Below are 21,107 nucleotides of genomic sequence, written 5' to 3'. Positions count from 1 at the left end.
AAAGAAATGCAGCTGTCAATAAAACAATAGTAAACACCTGATTCTGAGGAGGAACCAGACATTTCCAAGTTAGATCTCCTCTTTAATGGCAACATATTCTGTTAACATTTTCAGTAAGCAGGCAATAAAGTGGCAAGAGGGCTTAACCATTTCCAGCCCCTCTCTTCCTCCCCAAGCTTACCATAGGGCCTGGAGGACCATGTGGCCCTGGTGGTCCAGGTGGTCCTATCATCTACAGATAAAAAACAATGGTATTAAATCATGCAGAGCAAAGAACTCCCACAAAAATACCAGAAGTCAGGCTGACCCTTGTTGGCAAGCACTTACAAAAACAGCTATGCAACAGTGAACATTGACAGCACATCTAGACAGGGCTTTAAGAATGGGAATTATTTTGATTTGAAAGACAGGGTACCCAAAGTGCAGATCTGCCTGTGCCATATGGCAGCGTGCCTGCCTCCAGATTCTTATTCCTAGGGTCTATGATACACTTTAAGGCACTATGGGGGAAAAACAATAAATCCCTGTAAAACAAACAGTACTGAGAAGGGGTGCTTGAACTTTTTATATTTTATGGTATGTGCTCTTTCGTTCTCTCTTCTACTACTTAATCTACAGAGACAGAAGGTGATGATGTGTTATTTTATTCCTTCTCAACATTGACAAATGGAAAAGATACTAAATTCAAGCTGGGCTTTGGCATAATTTCAAAATTGCCCTTTGTCTCTCCTTTTATTTCTTTTAGCCCACTTGTACCAAAAATTCTCTGAGGTCATTAAAATAGGTAATCGGGTTGCTCGGTGTTTAGTGCACGCATATTCTGCACTGGTTTTCCATGTTCCTAACAAATCCATGGAAAGAATTTCATGATGATATATCCAGCTTATACCCCCTCTCTTCCTGGACTTAATCCCAATGGGTTGCTGCCATAGCCTGCAGAGTGGCAGCAGGGATGCTGACGCAGGTCTCCAGACTCAAGCACTGCTGTAGTAGCTGTCAGTGGTGGCAAAAGCAGCAACAAGACACACACTGAAATGTAAGACAGATTCCACCAGCTGTGAAATCTCCTGAAAACTGTAAGTCTTCCTTCAAGTGAAAATACACAGAACAGGATGAATGAATTAGTGAATTAATTTCTAACAAACTAATCTTCTTCTCATAGAAAGAAACTCGAAGACGTGGGGTGCCTCTTGTGTCCTGCAATGGCACAGGGCAGCCTCTTTGACTTCTCAGAGCTATGGCTTCTGTCACTAACCTCTGCTCTGATAATGAAAGTCACCCACACCACAAAGGTACCATGTAGGAGTGTGTTAGGTTTTTTTGGGTTTGTTTGTCTGTTTGATGCCTTTACAGTGTTAAAAAAAAAAAAAAAAGAAATCATGAGAATGTGTGGTCTCATACAACTAGCTCACTCTGCTGGTCACATACCTAAAGTCAGTTTAGGCTGGTTCTCACTGCACTATCTGAGATTCCCAGAGTATAGGGTGTTGAGAGAGATTATGGCTTGTTTGGGTTTTTTTTTCTTTCTTCCCCATTTATCTTTTGATTCATTACAGACCCAGAAGACTTTGACTGGAGCAAGCAGAACATGTTCATAGTCACAGAACAGGAATTATATCTTTGAAATGTCTTAAACTGCATTTAGCTCTATGACCAGAAGTCTGCTCATTCTCAGGAAAGATCAGTCATGAATATCAAGAAGTTGGAGAACCACTGCTGGATTCCTGTGTTCACTGCAATGCCACACTAGGACTTACTGAAGGACCTTGGGCACCAGGCAAACCAACGTCTCCTTTTTCGCCTTTCATGCCATTGGCTCCCTAAAAATCATTACAAAACAGCATTTATAAACTGCTTCAATCTTACTAGCAAACAATCTAGAAATTATAATATTTATTTGCAAATAATTATCATTTAAAAAAAGGAAATCCTTAAAAAAAATCTGGCACTACTTTAAAAATAATTTTTAACTAATATAAACACATGCTTTCATATTGATAGCTATCATTTGTGGCATGATATTTATGACAATTCCTTAAACTGGCACTCCGTTCATGATGTATTGTACTACGGATACAATTTTGAAATTGTTTCTGTTTTTGCTGAGAAATTTCATGTGTATGTATATGTATCTATATACACACACACAAAATAGGAAGAATGCATCCCATAAATAATCATGCATTTTTTCTCCCTCCTCAATCTAAGTCACCTGAAACTTCCATTCGAAACACAGCTCCTTTCTCCTTGCCCATGTTGTACTATATATTACAAGAGTGGCACAATTTTGGTCAGCCTGCCAACTAACCTCTTTCTCCCCAGCCCAGTATTTTTTTTTTCACTGTAAGTGGAGGAAAAGCTCTGACAATCTTATACCTCCTCCTAGATTAGCTTCAGAACGATCTCAGAATTTTCTCCCCAGTTTCTTTCCCTCCCATTTGCAATTTATCAATACTGTTGGAAACTCCTGATAATGGAACAGAGAAAAAAATAGAAATATTTTTGCTAAAATTAATTAATTTATTTGTCATACTCACTGGTAGGCCAGGCAGTCCGATTCCCCCTTTTTCTCCAGGCATTCCAGGATCACCTGTGTCTCCTTTTGAGCCCTTAGGACCCTAAAATATGGAATTATTCAGTAAGTCATGTAAAAAACTTAGGGACACCAACAGAATTCTAGCTTTGATCTTAATAAGCAGAAGTCATGTGCTACATATACTTTTGCTATTAAAATGCAGAACATTATTAGATCCCAGACTACGCAGCAACACTATAATGATCTTTATTAATCATTATCATCATATTATTTAGATTAGGAAATCTAAGTTGAAAATTGGGATCATGGAAATAATCTCTTGAAACAACCTGTGGTTGCTCACATGTCCTTCACTACATGATTTAAGCAAAATGTACCTGTTCTCCATCAGCTCCTGGAATTCCTGGGGATCCTGGTTCACCCTGTAAGAGATAAGACAGAAATGGATTATCCCAATTGTCCCAGATATTAGAGGAAAGAGCCAGAAAAATTCCCATAATTAACAACTATAAAGTTAGAGAATATTCTGTCAAAAAATCCAGCATATATATAATACCTATATTAAATAAACAGCCAAGCTGAGCATGACATTACACAAACTGTGGCTTGTATAAAGGCCAGACAAGTGCATAAAAATAAAGGAAAAAGAAGACAAAATCCCAGGGGTGAAAAGACCCCAATCCAATGGAAACTTTGCCTGCTACCAGAATAAATACAGAATATCATGCCTCCCAATTTATGTAAGGACAAGAGAAACTTCATGGTTTTTTTCCCTATTACAAATCACCCAGTGAAGGAGTTCACATCCACCACATTGTCTTATGACTAGCTCCTGGGTAGCATTCTCTAAGGGAGCAAGTTATGGTGATGGATGGAGTCAATGACATTAGAAACAAACTCCTGTGATGCTAAATTCTGCTTCACATTGTAAATTTTGAATGAGAATGCTCATCTGTATGAAGGAACACAACCTCTTCCACATTCCAGCTTCTCTTTTTTACAACATACTAAATATGTTGCAGAATTGCTGGATAGATGAGAATGCAAAAAAGCAATTTCTACACACTTAACTGTATATTCTACTATCAATTTTCATATAGAATGAACCTTGTTTCTCACAATTTCTCAAGACAATGTACATGTGTATTGTGATATATTTCCATATGAAATACTGGATAAAGTCTAAAACTGAAATGTCTAGAAGTGTTATTAAAGATGCACGTATTTGCTCTTGGAATAGTGTAGAGACACTGCGAGAAGATGCATCTAGTATTTAAGAAATAGGAGGAACATCTCAACTAGTTTAAAAACATTAAGGGAGAGTCCACTAACTTCAACACCTCTTTTTTAAGTATAGGCAAATATATTATTTAAATTTTATAGAACAGAGCAGCATACGGTATTCATTGTCTCTGTGTGGGCTGCTCACTAACCTTCTGTACTACTTATGAGCACCAGCCAGGTGGTATTGGCAGGCCTGGGTTTCCAGCCAGGCTCCTGCCCACATGTGTACCTTGTAATTTTTACTGACATTAGACAATACTGCACTTATTTGGGTGGGTGCCCCCGTGATATAGAAGCTGCATTCACATGCACTCACATGGTGGCCAGTGGTCCTGCACACAGCTTTGCCCACCTCATTCCCACTCAGCCAGAAGTGAGGCATGGGAGCCTCAACTGTCTGGTTGTGTGGCTATTTTTGAAAAGTCCTAGGGAGCAACCCCAGTGCTGATCCCTGAGTGAGATGCTTCTGCAATCTTTCAGCACTAATTCATTTTGTTGGTCCTTAGTTAAGCATCTGTGTGTGGCAATTAAACAAAGCACCTATTCTGGAAAGCTACATCTCAAGAATCTTGCATAGAAAGTCAGAAACATGCCATATTTATTAAATTTACAGTTAAACAACTGTGCTTGAAAGCTCCATTTACCTGTATATATACACCATTTGAAAAAAACCCAGAAAACACTCCACCCTTAAGATACAATGAGTAAAGTAAAGAAGATCACCTTTGACCCTTGCAGCCCTTGGGGTCCTGGTGGTCCTGGTGGTCCCTAAACAGAAACATACAAACCTCTCAGCTTTGAACTAAACTCCTGAAGAACTTGTCATGTAAGCACAGGGTGAAATGTTAACACAGCTACTGTAACAAAATGGGTTAGATTTTTAACACAAGGGGAACCAAGACCAGTTATGGACAAGTTGTTAATCTGTGACAGCTCTCAACAACCACAACACTACCACAAAAAACAGTGTTAAAATAACAGTACAACTCATATTTTATAATAAAGTCCTCTGCTCCTATTGATGAAATGACACTGCTTCCCTTAATGGAAGGGAGACCAAAACCCAGTCATATTTGCCAGCCCTCGCTGCCTGATCCAAAACAATCTGAGACCAGGAGAAATCTCAAAGCAAAGAGGATTCTGCTAAAAGATTCTAAGTGTGTCTGGGGATACTCAGTGCTTTGTGAAATTGCCATGAAATGTAACCATTTCCTTCATTTCCACCTCAGGCTGTGGACACAGTGTGATACATCAAACATTGGTCCAGATGGTGCATAGTGGGGATGCTTTAAAGAAACCCCACATCAACATTTAGAAATCCCCTGCATTAATAGTGAAAGGGTGTGTACAGATGGGAAAGTACAGCTAACAGCAACTTTGCAGAGAAGAACTTGAAACAAAAAAGGAGAACGTGTTTTCCCAGTCTCGTACTTAAATGAACGGAAGTTTTGCCATTAATTCAAAAGGAGCAGAATTGGTTCCATTTCTGGCTTTAAACAATGGGTTTTCTGCTATGGGAACACCAAGCAAAGGAAATCAGTACATCTTATGATGAACCAGGTTGACATCCAACGAAAGTATGTCCTGAGCTAGCAAAATTATGAACAGGCTGCAGCACAAAGGAGAAGTTCTACAACGCACAGTAAGTCATGCAATAGGAATTACCGTGACAGTCAGGGTGGCAATCCTCTGTTGGCAAAATGTATTAACAAGAGTTGTCAGTAGCAGAATTAAACAATGATATAAATAATTCTGTTTGCTCTAGTTATAATCTCCACAGAACCTAGGCTGCATGTGGGAGACACCATGCCCTCAAAAACCTAGAGAAAACCTCTGTTATTTTAAATTCTTGGTGTTGAATTTGAAGCTGCTTGGTTTCTGTGGGAATTAGATGAAGACAGTATTTTTGTACAATTCAAGAGATCAAATAAACAATGACTAAACAGCAAAATCTAAGCAGAAGTCTTCAAAAAGCAGTTTTTAAGCATATTAAAAAAACATAATGTGTTGGTGTCTGAAGCCAACTGAAAGGCTACCCTATGTTTTGTAATGTCTGCAGGTTCTGCACCAATGTTTAACTAATACATATGATTCCTCGAGTGGAGATGTAACATTAATTTTCATATAAAAATGCAGTTCTAAACCCAAAACTGCCAGCCCATAACTCATCTATGTATTCTGCTTTGAATTTGCTTGGAAAGACAAAGGATATTTTCATCATAGAAGAAGGGAAAATATCTTGACTTATCACTGTTTTTTTTTGCCAAAGAATCTAAAACCAAGTGGAAAAGTATTAAAATGTAATTTAAATGCTTGTCTATGTTTTTGAACAGAGTAAAACCCCCAAACATTGCAGCATGCACATGCTTTCCTTTTGCGTGTGAAGAACTTAACTGGTCTACATGGAACAAGAAATATTTTGCTTTTCTAATTTTTATCCAATGTGCAAAATAAAGGTTTGCAGATCTTCTGTTTTAAGCTGTAGAAGAACCTCTGTATGTCAGTGCAACAATACATACTGCTGGCAAAGATCTGGAACCTACTCGATGGAAAGTACTTGCACAAAATTGTTCTCTAACACATGGTTTTAATATACTCATATCCTTTGTAATTCAATGTATTAATGGAAATATATCAAGAACTTAAAAAACACTGAGAAGTTCAGGCATGAAAGTATCTAGGTATGAAAACCTGAAATAACCATTGCCAAGAACTGTTTGCATGTTCACAATAATGGACCCCTTTACGGCGGCAAATATTTTAATATCTAATGCTGTAGTTCCTACAAAGGTTAAACTTTGGAAACTGGTGCTTTTTGCCCTGGGAAATTCTGCAGAACAGGTGTGAAGAGCAATTTCAGCAGAGAGATGAATTCTGTATTTGATCCTCCAAGTGAAAGCCACATAGTCTCAGCAGTGGTCTTGCTCAAACCACAATGACAATTTTAAGATTGCACATGAGATTGAATAGGAGGCACAAGGCAAAGTAACTAAGTTTCTAGACTGCTTCATGATTTATTACTAAATTCTAACATGAGACAAGCAGTCCATATCTTGTAAACTCTTTTCAACTTCTTAAATCTACAGGCCAAATTCTGTGAAAGTTCACAGTTTGGTGCTGAGCACTGGAAATTCTCATGTGCTTCTGTGAGAGAACTGCAAACCTCAGAGCCCCTAAGAATTTGGCACCAGGAGACTTAGGAATGGGTGTTTGCCATCTGAAAGGACTGAGCTGGATTTGGCAAGGATATTTTCAACTGATCCTATATAATCTTACTTACACCCTCCTTGCACAGCCATTCCCATTAATATCAATTATTTGTTGCCCTGGATCAGAAGGTGATGATATTTGGAATGATTTGCAATGGGATAAAGGCTTCTTACATGTCTCAACCACTGCAAAAGGCTTTAGTCCACTTTTAAGGCTTCTTTATGTGCTGCAGCTTTTCTGAAGAAGCTTGAAAGTAACACTGATGCCAGAGTTATGCTACAAGGACAGAATACAGGAGATGCAGGGGCTAAAGCCCCTGGTAAATCTGTGTCTGGTAATACACAACATTAATTTCAGGCTACTTTAGGCATGTGACTCAGAGAGGGATTTAGATGACTGAAAATTGTGTGTCTGAATTCCTTTACAAGCAAACCAAATGAGGCAAACATAATGCAGAGCCTCAAAACATGCCTATGCAGACTTCTCCACAGCCACAATGAAATTGTGGACTCAGCCTTAGTGACATACAAGGCTTTTAGATTTTAGGAAAGGCAGTGAGATTTTTTTTATTTTTTGCAAGTACCTTGGAAACCAAATGACTGGTCAGACTTCTACCCACTCCCACTGCGTAAATGTAAGAAAAGAGTTCAGCGGCTTCAGTGAGAAAGTGATCAGATGCACAATGAGCCAAATCCAGTCTTCAGTTTCACATAAGCAAGCCATTCACTTTGGTGGAGTTATACTGCACAGAATTTGCATCTGAGTATTCTGCAATGTAAATCACCTTGACTTCAATGACATATGTCATCTTGGTTCTTTGCTTTTATGCAAACACTCATTCATTCTTTTTGTAACCCCACTTTAATCCTCCACACTTTTCTGCACACCAGTCTAAATAGGTTTTCCAGAAATGAGTAAGTGAGAAGACTGGTGCCTGGTCTACTTAATGTACTCAAGTTGCTGATTGAATCCACAGCTTGCTAATGGAACCATGTTACATGGTTTCCAAAGCTCAAATATTCTGCTCTTTTCATTTTAAAGGAAGAAGAGAAGGAAAACAAGGAAAAAAAGAAATGTCAATATTGTAATACATGAACTGAAAAGCAGACACTTCTGTTGAACCTGTGTATGTGGTTTATTACATTAATTCAGCACTAAAACACTAAAGCCAGCAATGAATTAGTTTTGTCCTCATTAGGTGATGTCAGTACTCCCCAGGGAACATGGAACTAATTCACCCAGCTAATTTGTGTCAGGGAAACAGCTCTTCTAGCACAGATAACCTGGTTTCCAAATATAGAAGGTGATTCCTGATTAATAAGCTCAACAATTTTGCACATAAAATGTTTTCAAGCTCTAGGCAAAAAGAGAAACACAGTGCTGTCAAATTACTTTTTGCCAGGCCAGACTAAGCCAATTCAGCCTTGTTATGTTTGCATACCTGCAGAGCTTCATGGATATTGCCATTATAATCAATTATCTCTGTTGCACCTTGATCGCCCTTCTGTCCAGGTGGTCCCTGTAACATATTTTCCATTAGAATTTTAAGACAACTGTCAAAGGCTATTTTAGACTCTCAACTACTGACACATGCTTTGATTTGATAGTGTGGTGCTATACACTTACTGTACTTGTAATATACTACTACAAAACATAGAATTTAAAGGAAAAAGTTTTTTTTAGTAAAGATAAATAAGCAAGTCAGTACAAAGTGACTTGTGCTGCAGTGGGAAAGCAAATAGATGAAACCTCTGAGGGAAGACATTTAAGCAGTTCCTACACTCTAGTTCTGTACTGGCAGTGAACAATGTCAGAACACCTGGCTTGTAACATCCTGCCCACAAACTGTGGAGAGGAGACTGCTTCAAATAGTGGCAAGTGGTGTCAGTCATATTGAAGTCCAGTTAGCAACCAAGTTCCAACAGTGTCAAGTTCCCAATTTCACCTGAAGTTTTAACTGGAATTACTGCTACGATTTCAGTTCACATGGACTGCATCTAAGGGTACAAAACAAAGAGCTGAGACATAGACTTACCTGTGGACCTGCAGATCCTGTGTCACCTCTCTCACCGGTATCCCCCTATGTAAAAATGATACATGAAAAAAGCAGGTATGCCATTTGACAATATATCACATAGTTCTTCCCTTTTAAATATGTTTTCTTAAATGAACTGGTTTACAGGGTTTCTCATCCTAAACAGGATGTGAATCTTTTTTAATGAAAGGAAAAAGTCCTTCAAAATCTGTGTACTGGTAGAATCGACAATGATGCATTTTGTTCTGTGTGAATATTAGAGTGTTGTATTGGTCTGCAATAAAAAAATGGGCAGATTAACAATTAAGCACTTTGTGTAACATCCCTATTCTTAATGACACTACTATCAAAAGCTTGAAGAGAATACTAGAGAAATTAAATTACTCAGTCTGAAAAGAGTCAAAAACTTCTTCAAATGTGTGTTTCAAAATGTATAAACCTTTCTTTCTGTAATCACGCCTCTGACTAACCTTCTGAACTTCCCTGGTCTGAGCCTTCCCTACAAACACAACTGTACTGTCAGATTTGGAGTTTCTTGACACCCTTTCTGTGACAGGCCTAAGATCATTACCAGCTTACATGCAACTTTTTCTTCCTGTCAATTAGTAATATATTTCAAATTATGGAGGGAATTTCAAACATATATGCAGTCATATCCTGGCATCCACAGTTAATTTCACAGTCACTTTCATAGCAAGGTCTTACATTTTAATATTACTCAAAATTAATATGGGTAAGAACTGCAAATTTTGTTCCTGTTGAAATTTAGAGAACTTTGGTAAAAGTCAGGGAAGAATGATTAACTTACCAGTGGTAAGAGAACACACAGAAACCAGGAAACTTTCATAGAGCTAATGAAGGCATACAGAGAGCAGGCTGGTGACAGGGCATTATCAAGGTTGTGTCATTTGCCTTTCCTTACAGTGCTGCCTTGGCAGCAGCCAGTGAACATTGGAACTGATAAAAAATGAAGTTCCCCACCACTAGATTGACTTCTGTGGGCCAGATTTTCAGGTATGCAGGTAAAATGAAAACCTTACATCCTTTTTTGATAAAAAACCCCTTTTAATTTGGTGCATGTGGGAGGTGCCCAGGTACTGCAGTGAAATGAGAGGCAGGTTTACTCTTCTGCTCTCACTCTGATACTTTAATTCCCTCATCAATTCCCTTGCCTTCCAACGCTTCTTTCTGGTGGGCATGAATGAGGTTAAATGGCACTTGTTTAATCACATCTTTAAGCACTTAAGGGCACCCTTCAAGGACCTTACAAGTACTGCAAACAGTTTCACACCACCTACATTGTCCTGTCACCCTTATTATGACAGCAGACTTGTCAATGACCACCTACACAAATACATTTTCATCCATCATATAACATGAAGGAATCCAGTGGGAACAGTATTTGCACAGCAGATAAAGTAATAGAAAAAACATACATTTTATCTCTCCATATATATGAAACAACTATAGTTATATAAAGAAAAATGGGTAGATATAATCAAAGTAGTCTTTTTAAAGCAGATGAAACAGTAATGCAACCAACAACTCTTGCCTTTGTAGGATTTCTGACCATCATATCTCAGCCTGAAGTACTTGGAATACCACTGACACCTAGCTCACCTAAGTGTGGATCCACAAAATTATTGCAAACCCAGTAAAAGCCAGTCAGGTGTTGGGTCCTGGCATGTGGGAGAGCTAACACACATCAGATACACAGAGAGAAACCAAGTTGCATGAGGAAAGCAACAGCAGAGTGGAATGGATGTTGTAACAGAAAAAAATATTAGAATCACAGTGTTCAAAATCCATATGACTTGACTAAATTTTTTAGCTAAAATTGAAGGTCAGAAGGTTTCACTTATAAAGAACGCTGCAGATCCTTTTAAAGAGAAATGTTACAAATAATTGATTCTAAAAATCATTGTATTAATTAGTCCCCTAAAGAAACTTTCTTTACTACTAACCTTTGACCCTTTGGGGCCTCTAGATCCAGGTTCACCTGTTTTCCCCTGTTTGAAATGAGATAGCAGAAAAATGGTAGAGAAATGGGAGTGCAGAGAAAAAGAAATTAGTAATGACTAACTACAGTTTGGAACAGAAGAAATACTTTATATTGCTATTACCAAGATAATGAATCCTTAAAGGCATTTAATTTAATAGCACCCAGATTAATATATTCTTTAACACCAGAGTGCAATGGTCACAGATTCCTCTTTTCCAAAGGGAAAACAGTATTGGCATTAGTAAAGATAGGCATCATTATCACTGATTTTCAGGAATGAACTATGTCATTCCATTAATCCTGAGAAATGATAGCCGAGTGATAGAGAAGATAGTTAAATATTCTAACATAAGGAAATTAAAGTAAAGTGTTGCCACAACTTCTTTTCCCAACAGTTCAGGTGAATACAAACTAACCGTCCAAGGAGCAGAAAATTAACCTTATTGTTTTCAAAATGCACTAGGAAAGAAGAACTTGACAGTATCAACACCAGGGGAAATATTAAGATAATACTAAAATGTAGTTAGGCCGATCTCTTTCTTAGAGAGTTAGAAAACAGCATGCAAAATGGATTTTCTCTGCATTCAATAGCTACAGTGGTCAAAGAGTTCAAACTTTGATGCTGAAAGTTAGGGACCTGGAGGTCACTACTTCAGCTGGAATGAATTAGGCCAATTCCATGACAGTGTATGTAGGTAGTGTCTTTACTTTGCAGACCAAATTAAGAGTCCATTCAGACTGCAGTTTCACAGCTGGGAACACAAAACTGCCATTGTCTTCTGGACTCAAGTAGAGCATTTGACAGCATTTTCATTTAAAAGCTCACTCACCAAGTTCTGTTCTACTTTTCAACAGGCAAAGATGTGTCCATAGGTGTAAAACTGACAAAACATTCCCAGTGTAAAAATCAGACTGACCTTTGGTCCAGGGATTCCAGGTTCACCTCGCTCACCCTTCCCAACAGGGCCTGCCTCTCCTCGGTCACCCTATTGCAACAGACACACAGATATCACAAAACACTGGGCAGTCTTCAGCACACCACCGACTCAGCAGGATCAAAGAAACCAAGCCAACAGAAGAAACTGGTTTAGTCTTCCTGTATTTTCAGAAGCAGCTGCACAGTATCAAAGTTCTACTTCATGCACACACTTTCAAGCCATTTTCCTAAAATGCCTCAAATTTATGAAAATAGTTTCTTCAGTCATGCCTATTCTGCCTCTTGAACAACCAAATTTGGGGATTCTAACATGAAAAAAAGATGACTTATTAATTAAAGTAATGATGTAACATCTGCATTCACATTTTTTGAGGGTACCAATATGAATAGCTATATATCTATCTCCTAGCACTGGTCCATGACTTCACATTTTCTCCAATAGTAGCCTCAGTCTCTTCTCCTTGCTGAGGGAAGTTGAATTTCACATCAGCTCAAGGAGCTTCACACCAGAGCACTGGCCCTTACCTTTGTTCCTGGTAGCCCTGGCAACCCAGGTTCTCCTTGTGGACCAATGAAACCTGGTTCACCCTTTAAAAATAAAATATGAGAAGATTGCTTATTCAGCAGTGTGCAATTATAATAACATGAGTTTATTTACAGTATTTTCCCCTGTACTGCTTACAGCTCTCCAGCTGTGATGCAACAGTTATACAGAAGTACTTTTTGTCATGGGCATCAATTCCTGTAGCAAGCCACCACGCAGCAGATGAGATGCAAATGAAGCAGAAGGTGTCAAACATGGAGTTTATGAGGTTAAGGAGTGTTAATATGCAACCTAGTCTGTCATGTAACACATCAAACTAATATCCAAGCAAGTCTGAAGGCAGGAGGAGAGATCTGAGTGTTCCTAAATTTAAGAAGGGACAGTTCATTTCAGTCACATGTTTTGAGGTGGTTTTCTATTGCAGCATGTGAATAGATGGGCAGAAGTGGTGTGTGACAAAGCAGTGACAAATGGAGATGGTGCTGTTGTGATGTGTTGCACCTCCTTTCAAGTCAGAGACCTGCAGTACCACGGTACTTTCCCTCCTCATTCTGACAGTAAAATACTTCAGTTTCCTGTGCCCAGACAACTTCTCTGGCTGTGATCAGCTGGGAATGAGCCACAACTCTCCTCATTCCCTCTCTGTTCTGCCTCCTTCTTTCCCATTCATTTGTACAAACAGGACAGACAAATAACAAGAATCAAGCAGAGTTGCAGCAGAAGCAGCACTGAGCAGAAGAGTAAGGCCATATTTTATTACCTATCTCCATGCCTGAAGAGAGGGAATGAAGAGATTAATAAGCCCTATGCTTTCCTTCATAAACTCTCCTGAATAAGGCTTCCTGCTATTTAATCTTGCATTTTTTTCAGATACATTTGAACCAAGAAGATACATCCACAAGCTATTGTAAATTTTAAAATCCGTTTTGTAACCTAATTAATATTTATTTATTAGCCTTTTAGCAGTAGCTCTGAACTTAATGACTAAAAATTACCCATCAAATGCCTCCTAAAATAGCTAAAAGTCAGATAGATCATTACCCTGTAGTGATATCCTTACTGATAATATACAGAAACAGTGCATATAAGCAGCTGAATAATATTTCTCTTCATCTCTTCCCCTCCTTAGAAACACAGGTACGCTGCACGTGGTGAGCAAATTAGGAAGTACTCTTGCACATTCATCTGTGCTCTCATCAGCAATCCATCATTAACAGTTCAAAGCCAAAGAAATCCTCCCTGTGGTTATACCAAGAATGACAGCAAATTCCCAGAGACCTCCATTTAGATTATAAAAAAATACAAGTAAATAATGAACTTTCTCACATGAAGTTCCAGCTGGCCATGGTTCAAAATATGGTAAAGAAATAAACTGAGACAAACATGTCACAGGGAGGCATATGGGTTTTTGGTTTCTTTTCTCTCATAAGAAAAAAAACTTAAGAGTTTATATAAGTCTTCATATTAGTACACACCAGCAAGAGTAACGTAAGGTTGTCACTGCAGATGGAAGCACTTAGATGTCAGTAAATGAAGAACAATGCAGCTTCAATCATTTATTTTAGAATTAGAGGGTACTCAATAGCCCCACGTTGTTTTAATACTGAATTTGCCCGGGCTAATTTTTTTGGCCAGCTTATTATGACTTCAGGCAGAAAAAAAATGCAGAGACTACATGATTCTTTTCAGTGGTAAGGCTTAGAAGTGTCACTCAAAGGTTAATCAGTTTTTGAGTCAAATTCTTCTCTTTGCTGAGGACTATACCAGTTGCATACCACAAGAAAACTTCTGGCCAAAGTCCAAGAAGAAGCCCCACCTTCCCCCAAAGTCTCTAAAGAGAGAAGAAAAAGATGCTTTTCAAAAGCTAGTGGAATTGATAATGGAATAAGCTGGTGGCTTAATTAGCATAAGTAGAATACAGGTCTTATATGGCACCGAGCTTTAAAATGTTTTGAAATGTGGAGTGGAAGAAGTGGTGTGTCAGCAGAGACCAGGAACTGACTGGGTGAGCAGCAGCTCTGCTGGGACAGACGCAGCAGTTACGGTGGATGCCAAGCTGAACATGATCCAACAGCGTATTCTTATCACACATGAAACAAACGGCAGTAGCTAAAACCTGGCTACATTAGGAAAAACATGCAATTCTCCCTCTATCCAGTGCTAGAGAGGGTAAGTAGATTAAAAAACAGATCTGATTTGCCATCTGAACTAAGCTTCTAAGTAAAAAAACGTGTTTGAATGATTTGAAACTAAGCCATGTCTTCTCTAATATTTCAAATCTCTTGAGTGTAATCACAGCATAAGGCATTAAGTAAAATGTTCACTGGGTATACTTCTGCATCCTGCCATAATATTGATGACTTCATGCTTTATGCTATCTTTTATGCCACTCAGATAGCAAAAAACCAACCAAACTAAAAAGGAATCTATCAAAATTGGCACTGCCAGTGTTGTGTCAAATGTAAAAACAACAGTCTCCTCTCAGTAAGGCATGCTGGTGTCCAGGTTATGCAAAGGCTAGGGAAAGGCCTTTATGATTAGTCCATGACACAAACAAGATTCCAGAGCTGTACAGGAATGTGGTTAGAAAATCAAGAACTAAGGGCTTTAGCTTATTCTGTAAATATATGACATGTTTGATTTAGCTGGCACATAGCTGCAGGAAAGCAAGAGTTAGGGCTTGCTTGGGAGAACACTGTGGTTTGACAAGATTGCAGCTCTGGTTTTTAAGTTCACTGAAGCACCTCCTGTTAAGCCTCTTGCTTAAATGAACTCAGAATGTGTTTTAACTACCATGAAATGCTGAGAGGAACACAAGAGATCAGAGTAATCAAGACCTATAGTACTTTTCCATTAAAAACATCTCACTACAACTTCTTGCAACATAAGCTTTATCCAGTTAGGATGTACAGCAATCTTCTTTGCCTGCTAAAGCTAGGGCAGGGAACACAGAATCTGTAATACTGCAACCTGAAATACTGTTTGGCAGCTGTATTGCCATCAGCAAATGATGACTCTGTCTTCAGTTTAACCCTCTGGCATAGTTATGAAATCACTGCTTAGAAACCACCACACTGCACAAGAATTTTGCCTTGTCAACAAGGCAAATTTCAGCAAACTTCATCCACTACTAGACTTGGAGCAATTTGTATTATTCACAACACAGGTAACTTGGTATAAAAAAAATAAATTAACAAGCTTGTGAATTTCTTCTAGTCTACATAATTGATGTGTTTTGATACTAAGAACCATTTTTAATGTCTTTATGTGTTAATATTTTAAAAGACTAACTCCATGCATGCTCATTTTCATTCTCAAGTATTTGCTGACTGTGGAAATACTAATGGGTCAGATAAAAAATTACATACTACTATTCACAACCATTGTTTATGTTCATTTTCATTTCTTATAACAATCTGAAGCAGAAAAGGGCCCTAAAATGCTGTAAACCTGGTTTAATGTGAGCTCAATCAGAATTTAGTATTAAAAAGTCACCTAATTTGCTTCAGAGGACAGTCAGATTTTTATGAGGATTATTATCTAGACATAATTAGAACTGGTTTTCATGAGGATCAAAGCTTTTATGGGCTGAAGCAGAGGCTAGCTTTGCTATTAGAGGTTAACCCTAAGCAGCACTTTAGTTCACTGTCATCTTTAAGTTTTACAAAATCCATAATTGCCTAAAACTTGGACTTTTGCTTAAAAAAGGTACAGCAGTTGAAATACCATTTTCACTGTTGATTTCTGTTTTAAACATCATTGTTAATGTTTATTAACAATGCAGTTCTAATATCAGATTTGGTCAGAATTAGCCTCCATTGCACAGCTGGGACACACACCACCATCACTATTTGAAATTTTGTCTTACAGACACACCTAGTCCTCTCCCAGTGCTTGAAATACAAAGCTTTATGCTGATGCAAGCAGCCAGTAGAGAACAGCAGTTACTGTGTACACAGTTTTCCCACAGAAGGTCCTTCCTCCTTTAATCATTCTTCTAATGACTATACCACACATTTTCCCATCCAATCAATGAATGCCTAAAAAAGAAACCTGTGCTGCAGAAAAGCATCCAAACCACAATTTTCCTATAACAATGAAATAAAATTCTCCTCCATTTCTGAAATTACCATCCTACCTGTAAGTCTCATGGCTACCTTACTGTATTCCAGCTACATCAGATTATTACAGTATTTTTTCTCTATGCTACAGGAATGTGACTTAATCAACCTTTAGACCATGAATCTGAAAGGAGAATGAAATTTCAGTCCTTATTCTTATCTAGTGCTATGCACTTAAATTAGCCAGAGAAGTTTAGATGTCTAACTCTGACCTTTATTACATTGTTCACTGGTGCTGTATTGTTCAATGCGGGCCCCATTGCCAAGACCATGGTAGTTCTGTGCCTGGGCTGACTGGCAGGTCTGCACCAAGGCAGGACACACAAAAACACCTTACCCTGCCATTCTCTTGGGAACCCAAATGTACCAAGATCAAGACTCCTGTGATTGGCATACCACATCAAAGCATCCTGAATTTCTGAGGAGGATTCTGAAAAGAGGGATGTACCCCACCTTTTCCATCAACAGAAAATCTAGTGGTGTGGGCTGGAGGAAAACCACAACCGTGCTTGAACACACAGCTTTGGACGGGCTTGGAGATTCCAAACTCCTGCCTGCAGGTCTAGTGGACCCCCAAAAACTCCTGTCCAGAATGGGCCACCATGCAAATTCTTCAAGAGTCACAGACTTTGAGATATCCCAAAGTTCCTTTCTCATGAGGACTGATGTGGAAGGGTTCTCATTTTAATCACATCGAGAGACCAGTGGTTGTTTGTCTTCAGTGTTGCCCTGGCTCATTTATGAGCATATTTAAAACAAAAACAGTATGATGCCCTTTCCTTGCCTAACTCTACCGAAAGAATCCTGCAAAGGTGAGGACATACTGAAGAGCTATCAAAGAAGACCCCAAACCCAGATACAAGACAATTTGAAGAACAGCTATGAAGCTGTAACAAATTTGATTTGGTTCATGGGTACCTGTGTTGATTTTCTGAAAGTTGCCATCTGCTGTCCTAAAAGACTTTGTTTTTGAGGTTGCTATCTAACCAAAACACTGCAACTCCTCCATTCTGGAAAGGAGTGAGGGCCAAATTCTCAGCATCCTGTAACAGAGCAATCCATGGTGCTCTACTATGGAGCTGCACTTGCTCATGCCCTCCCTCTGTCTGCAATTTTTGCAGAAAAGTGAAGCAATTTCTCAGAAACTCAGCTGGCCTTAGACTATACAAATCAGTACTTTGTCACTGTGAAGGGCATTAGAGAGACTTTATATATAGCCTGATGTCCATGGGAATTTTCCTCTCAGGATGCCTACAGTATTCAGCTCCTAAGAAGGAAATTAACAAGGTACAAGGAAATCTGATAAAAAAAAATAGCTCTAACCCCATTTTATAAGGTCTTTCTTAAGGCTTTTCATATCACTTTAGAATTGGCTCCAGAAATTGCCAGTTAAAAACAGGTTGTCTGGCTCACTCATCGCATTTGAAACAATATCTTTACTCCCTAATCATTCTCTAAACTTAGAAAAACAATTGTGGTTTAGAATTTCCAAACGCGTATTTAGGCTTTATGATTCATTTGGAGTTAGGGAAGTAAAACCTGGCTGAACAACCTGGCTGAAACCCTGAGGTTTCACAGCAAGCCTCACTTTGTATGACATATATTGCTTTTTAGTGAGCCTAATTTTCTTCTTGCTTTTAAGTTCTGTCTGCTTAGAAAGTATTTTGCTTTGGGAGAGTGCTATCAGAACCAGTAATGATTCTGATTAATTCTGCATTCATTAATCATGTAAGGGACTTCTTATGTTAAGGCTAATTATAATTCAAGTCAGCATAGTAACTGTTTTTGAGGATAGAATAAAAACACTTGTTGTAATGAGCACCTAATTTTTAATTCTTTCCTATGACCAAACTGCTAAATGATGGCCCCAAATTGTTTCTGTTAAAAAAGACTTACATGACAAATCTAAGGAATTTTGTTGCTCTTCTGAAAGGTAAGGAGCTTTACTGCATGCCCTCATTTCTGACCTTATAAAAATTTGTAGTTGAGAAATAATTTCAGATTAATGATGTCAAGTCCTCTTTGTAGATTACAAAATACTTGTTTTCTGAATACAGTATGATGTTGGATTCTGACATTACTCAACTGTTTTCTTAATTTTTGATTTGCACTTTTTTTTTGTACAATAAAAAATTAAGCTATGCTATAAAACATATGCTGTGAAGTAGCTCTTTTAAGCTCAGTCTTCCAGCTATTAATAGCTTTAGAGGAAACAACATTCTGTGCTTCAGTTCCTTATGTTTCAGCTTTTTCCAGGACAGAAAAGAAGAGATTTGGAAGACAGAGTTTCTGAGAAATTAATAAGCACTCGAAGTATTTATCTTGAAGGACACCCAAGTAAGCACCTATGACACACATCTACTGTCCAATTTTAATGATGATTTAATTTTCTGGCCTTGATTCTCACAATTAGTTCTGGGAAATTACATGTCTACCCTGTGCAACTGATTACTGCCATAATATATGGAAAGTAGCCAGCTAGGAATCAATGAACACAGCTAGATGTGTGATATACAGATATATGTTTGTATACCTACTTCCATTATGGAAAGCAAATACTCAAAACACATTGCACTTTTGTTGTGTAATGCATTTTACCTAACCATGCACAGAGATACTTCTGAAACCCAGCCCATCAAAGGTGGGTACTAAGTCCTATATTTTTAGATCAGCTCCCATTTACACCCAGAACCTGCAGAGAGGGGGGAAGAGAGAGACAGAGAGATCCTGCAGGTTTCCTGTGAACACTACCAAGGAATAAAAACAGGAAGAAGAATGGAAATACAGAAAAGGAAAAATGCATTAGGAAAATGTGAACAGCCTTCCTAAGAACTGCTGGGAGAAGAGGGGAATTTACCAAACTTTTCTATAGGCGGTACATGGCATTGACTCCAAACCAAAATGCTTAGAACTACCATTCACTTCAGATTTTCTTTCATTTTGCTGCCAGATGGTAAGAGCAGCACTTAAAACACATATGCTTCAACAACAGTTGCTCTCTTTTCTACTAGAGTTTAAATAGGAGACTAACTTCTATGCATTCGGCTGGAAAATTCTCTCATTTCCTCCAAAATTTCTCTTTTCTAACAGAACTAACTGGGTGAAAGTATTATCATGTTCTTCTAGATCTTAAAAAAAAAAAAAAAAAAAGAAAAAAAAAAAAAAAAGAAAAAAATCAGAACCACTTTTGTTTTCATAAAAACAAAAATAAAAGGATATAAAATTGACTCAAATTCCCATATCCTTATCCAGGTTTTTCTGAACCCTTGCTCAGGTGTGGTCCCAGGGAAGTCAGTCCAAAGTAACTGTATAGAAAGATGCAAGATACTGCATTCAATAAGTCTATTGAATCAGCCACTTCCACTGAATTTTAAAACACAGAAAGCTTTCCATACTTCCCAAAAGCAGAAGGGCTAAGCAGCCTTTCTCTTCTCATGTCACACCACTCAACGGTTCAGTTTTCTTGAAGATGATAAAATAAAAATTTATATGTGCTCGTAAGCTTCGGTTCAGTATTTGTTTTAAAAACTGAGGGACAAATGCCAGAAATACCACAGCAAATCCAGATCCTGCAAAAAGTGCTGTTACTGAGAAGAGGCTTGTGTTTTGTGAAGGCTTCTCACTGCAGTGAAGAAATTGAGGACTGTACAGGCCAAATTCCAGAAAATGGAGCACAACAGTTTTGAGAGATGTCTGACATTACAGCGAACGAGGGCATGCGTGATTTTCCATTACAGGAAGCAAGTGCTGCTTTGTAGGTATCTTCCTGCAAAAGTTATTAGGTAAAACAGACACATGAAGTTTGTGTTTCACAGACAGGCTTCTGTGTCAGGATAGTAGAGCGATGAGTTAATATTCTGAGTTTAGGTGGAACACATTCAGGGCTCATTAAGTTTCCAGCCATTCCAAAACAGCAACAGGTGCTTGAGAAACTTTTCTCCAGTATGTCACAGACGGCTTCTTCACTGTCTTGGAAATAACTGACTGTGCTTGTCTTTCCTCCATGGCACCAACTGACAAAGGGGAGAATGAAAAGGAACAGGAAGATCTCCCAAAACATCCGCATGTGCAAAGTGAATCGGTCTAGAAAAGTTAGTAATAAGAAACCTTGCTGCATACCCTGAATTCAGATATGATACTTGCATGTCTGTCCAATGTTGCCACTCATTCAGATTGCAGTATCACATTCAGCCAAATCCTTACAGGTTCCAAGGAACATTGATTAATTAATTTGAAATGGCATTAGAAGAAGCTGAAAGTTTCTCAGTGGTAAGTATTCATTAATCCTTTACGTATGTTGAAGCCTGTTCAACCATGGGAAGAAAGATGAGTTGTAGCTGGAGAGATCTGGTCCAATGCCTGGCACTTGTGTTTACACAGGTTGGTTTACCTTTTGTGAAGACTGCTGTGCATGTGCACAGCTACCTAAAACATTTCA

The 21,107-nt window shown here is 38.4% G+C and overlaps 1 protein-coding gene across 1 annotated transcript in view; it reads right to left on the bottom strand.

The window, feature by feature from the left end:
• Nucleotides 1–21,107, bottom strand: part of COL25A1 (collagen type XXV alpha 1 chain) — a 297,565-nt gene that overhangs the window by 26,634 nt on the left and 249,824 nt on the right. The window contains exons 19-29 of the mRNA XM_088056988.1: nt 12,530–12,592; nt 11,985–12,053; nt 11,030–11,074; nt 9,066–9,110; nt 8,472–8,549; nt 5,486–5,509; nt 4,544–4,588; nt 2,914–2,958; nt 2,538–2,618; nt 1,758–1,820; nt 182–232 (exon numbers count right to left, since the gene is read on the bottom strand). Coding sequence (XP_087913114.1) covers nt 182–232; nt 1,758–1,820; nt 2,538–2,618; nt 2,914–2,958; nt 4,544–4,588; nt 5,486–5,509; nt 8,472–8,549; nt 9,066–9,110; nt 11,030–11,074; nt 11,985–12,053; nt 12,530–12,592 — 609 coding nt within the window. The remainder of the gene's footprint in view (nt 1–181; nt 233–1,757; nt 1,821–2,537; nt 2,619–2,913; nt 2,959–4,543; nt 4,589–5,485; nt 5,510–8,471; nt 8,550–9,065; nt 9,111–11,029; nt 11,075–11,984; nt 12,054–12,529; nt 12,593–21,107) is intronic.

This window comes from Pseudopodoces humilis, chromosome 6 (genome assembly GCF_049639895.1).
Source record: "Pseudopodoces humilis isolate 2021_Gansu_Grassland_sample_001 chromosome 6, ASM4963989v1, whole genome shotgun sequence".
Taxonomy (NCBI): domain Eukaryota; kingdom Metazoa; phylum Chordata; class Aves; order Passeriformes; family Paridae; genus Pseudopodoces; species Pseudopodoces humilis.
Note: the sequence above shows the minus strand (reverse complement) of the source record. Positions and strands in the feature narration are given on the sequence as shown.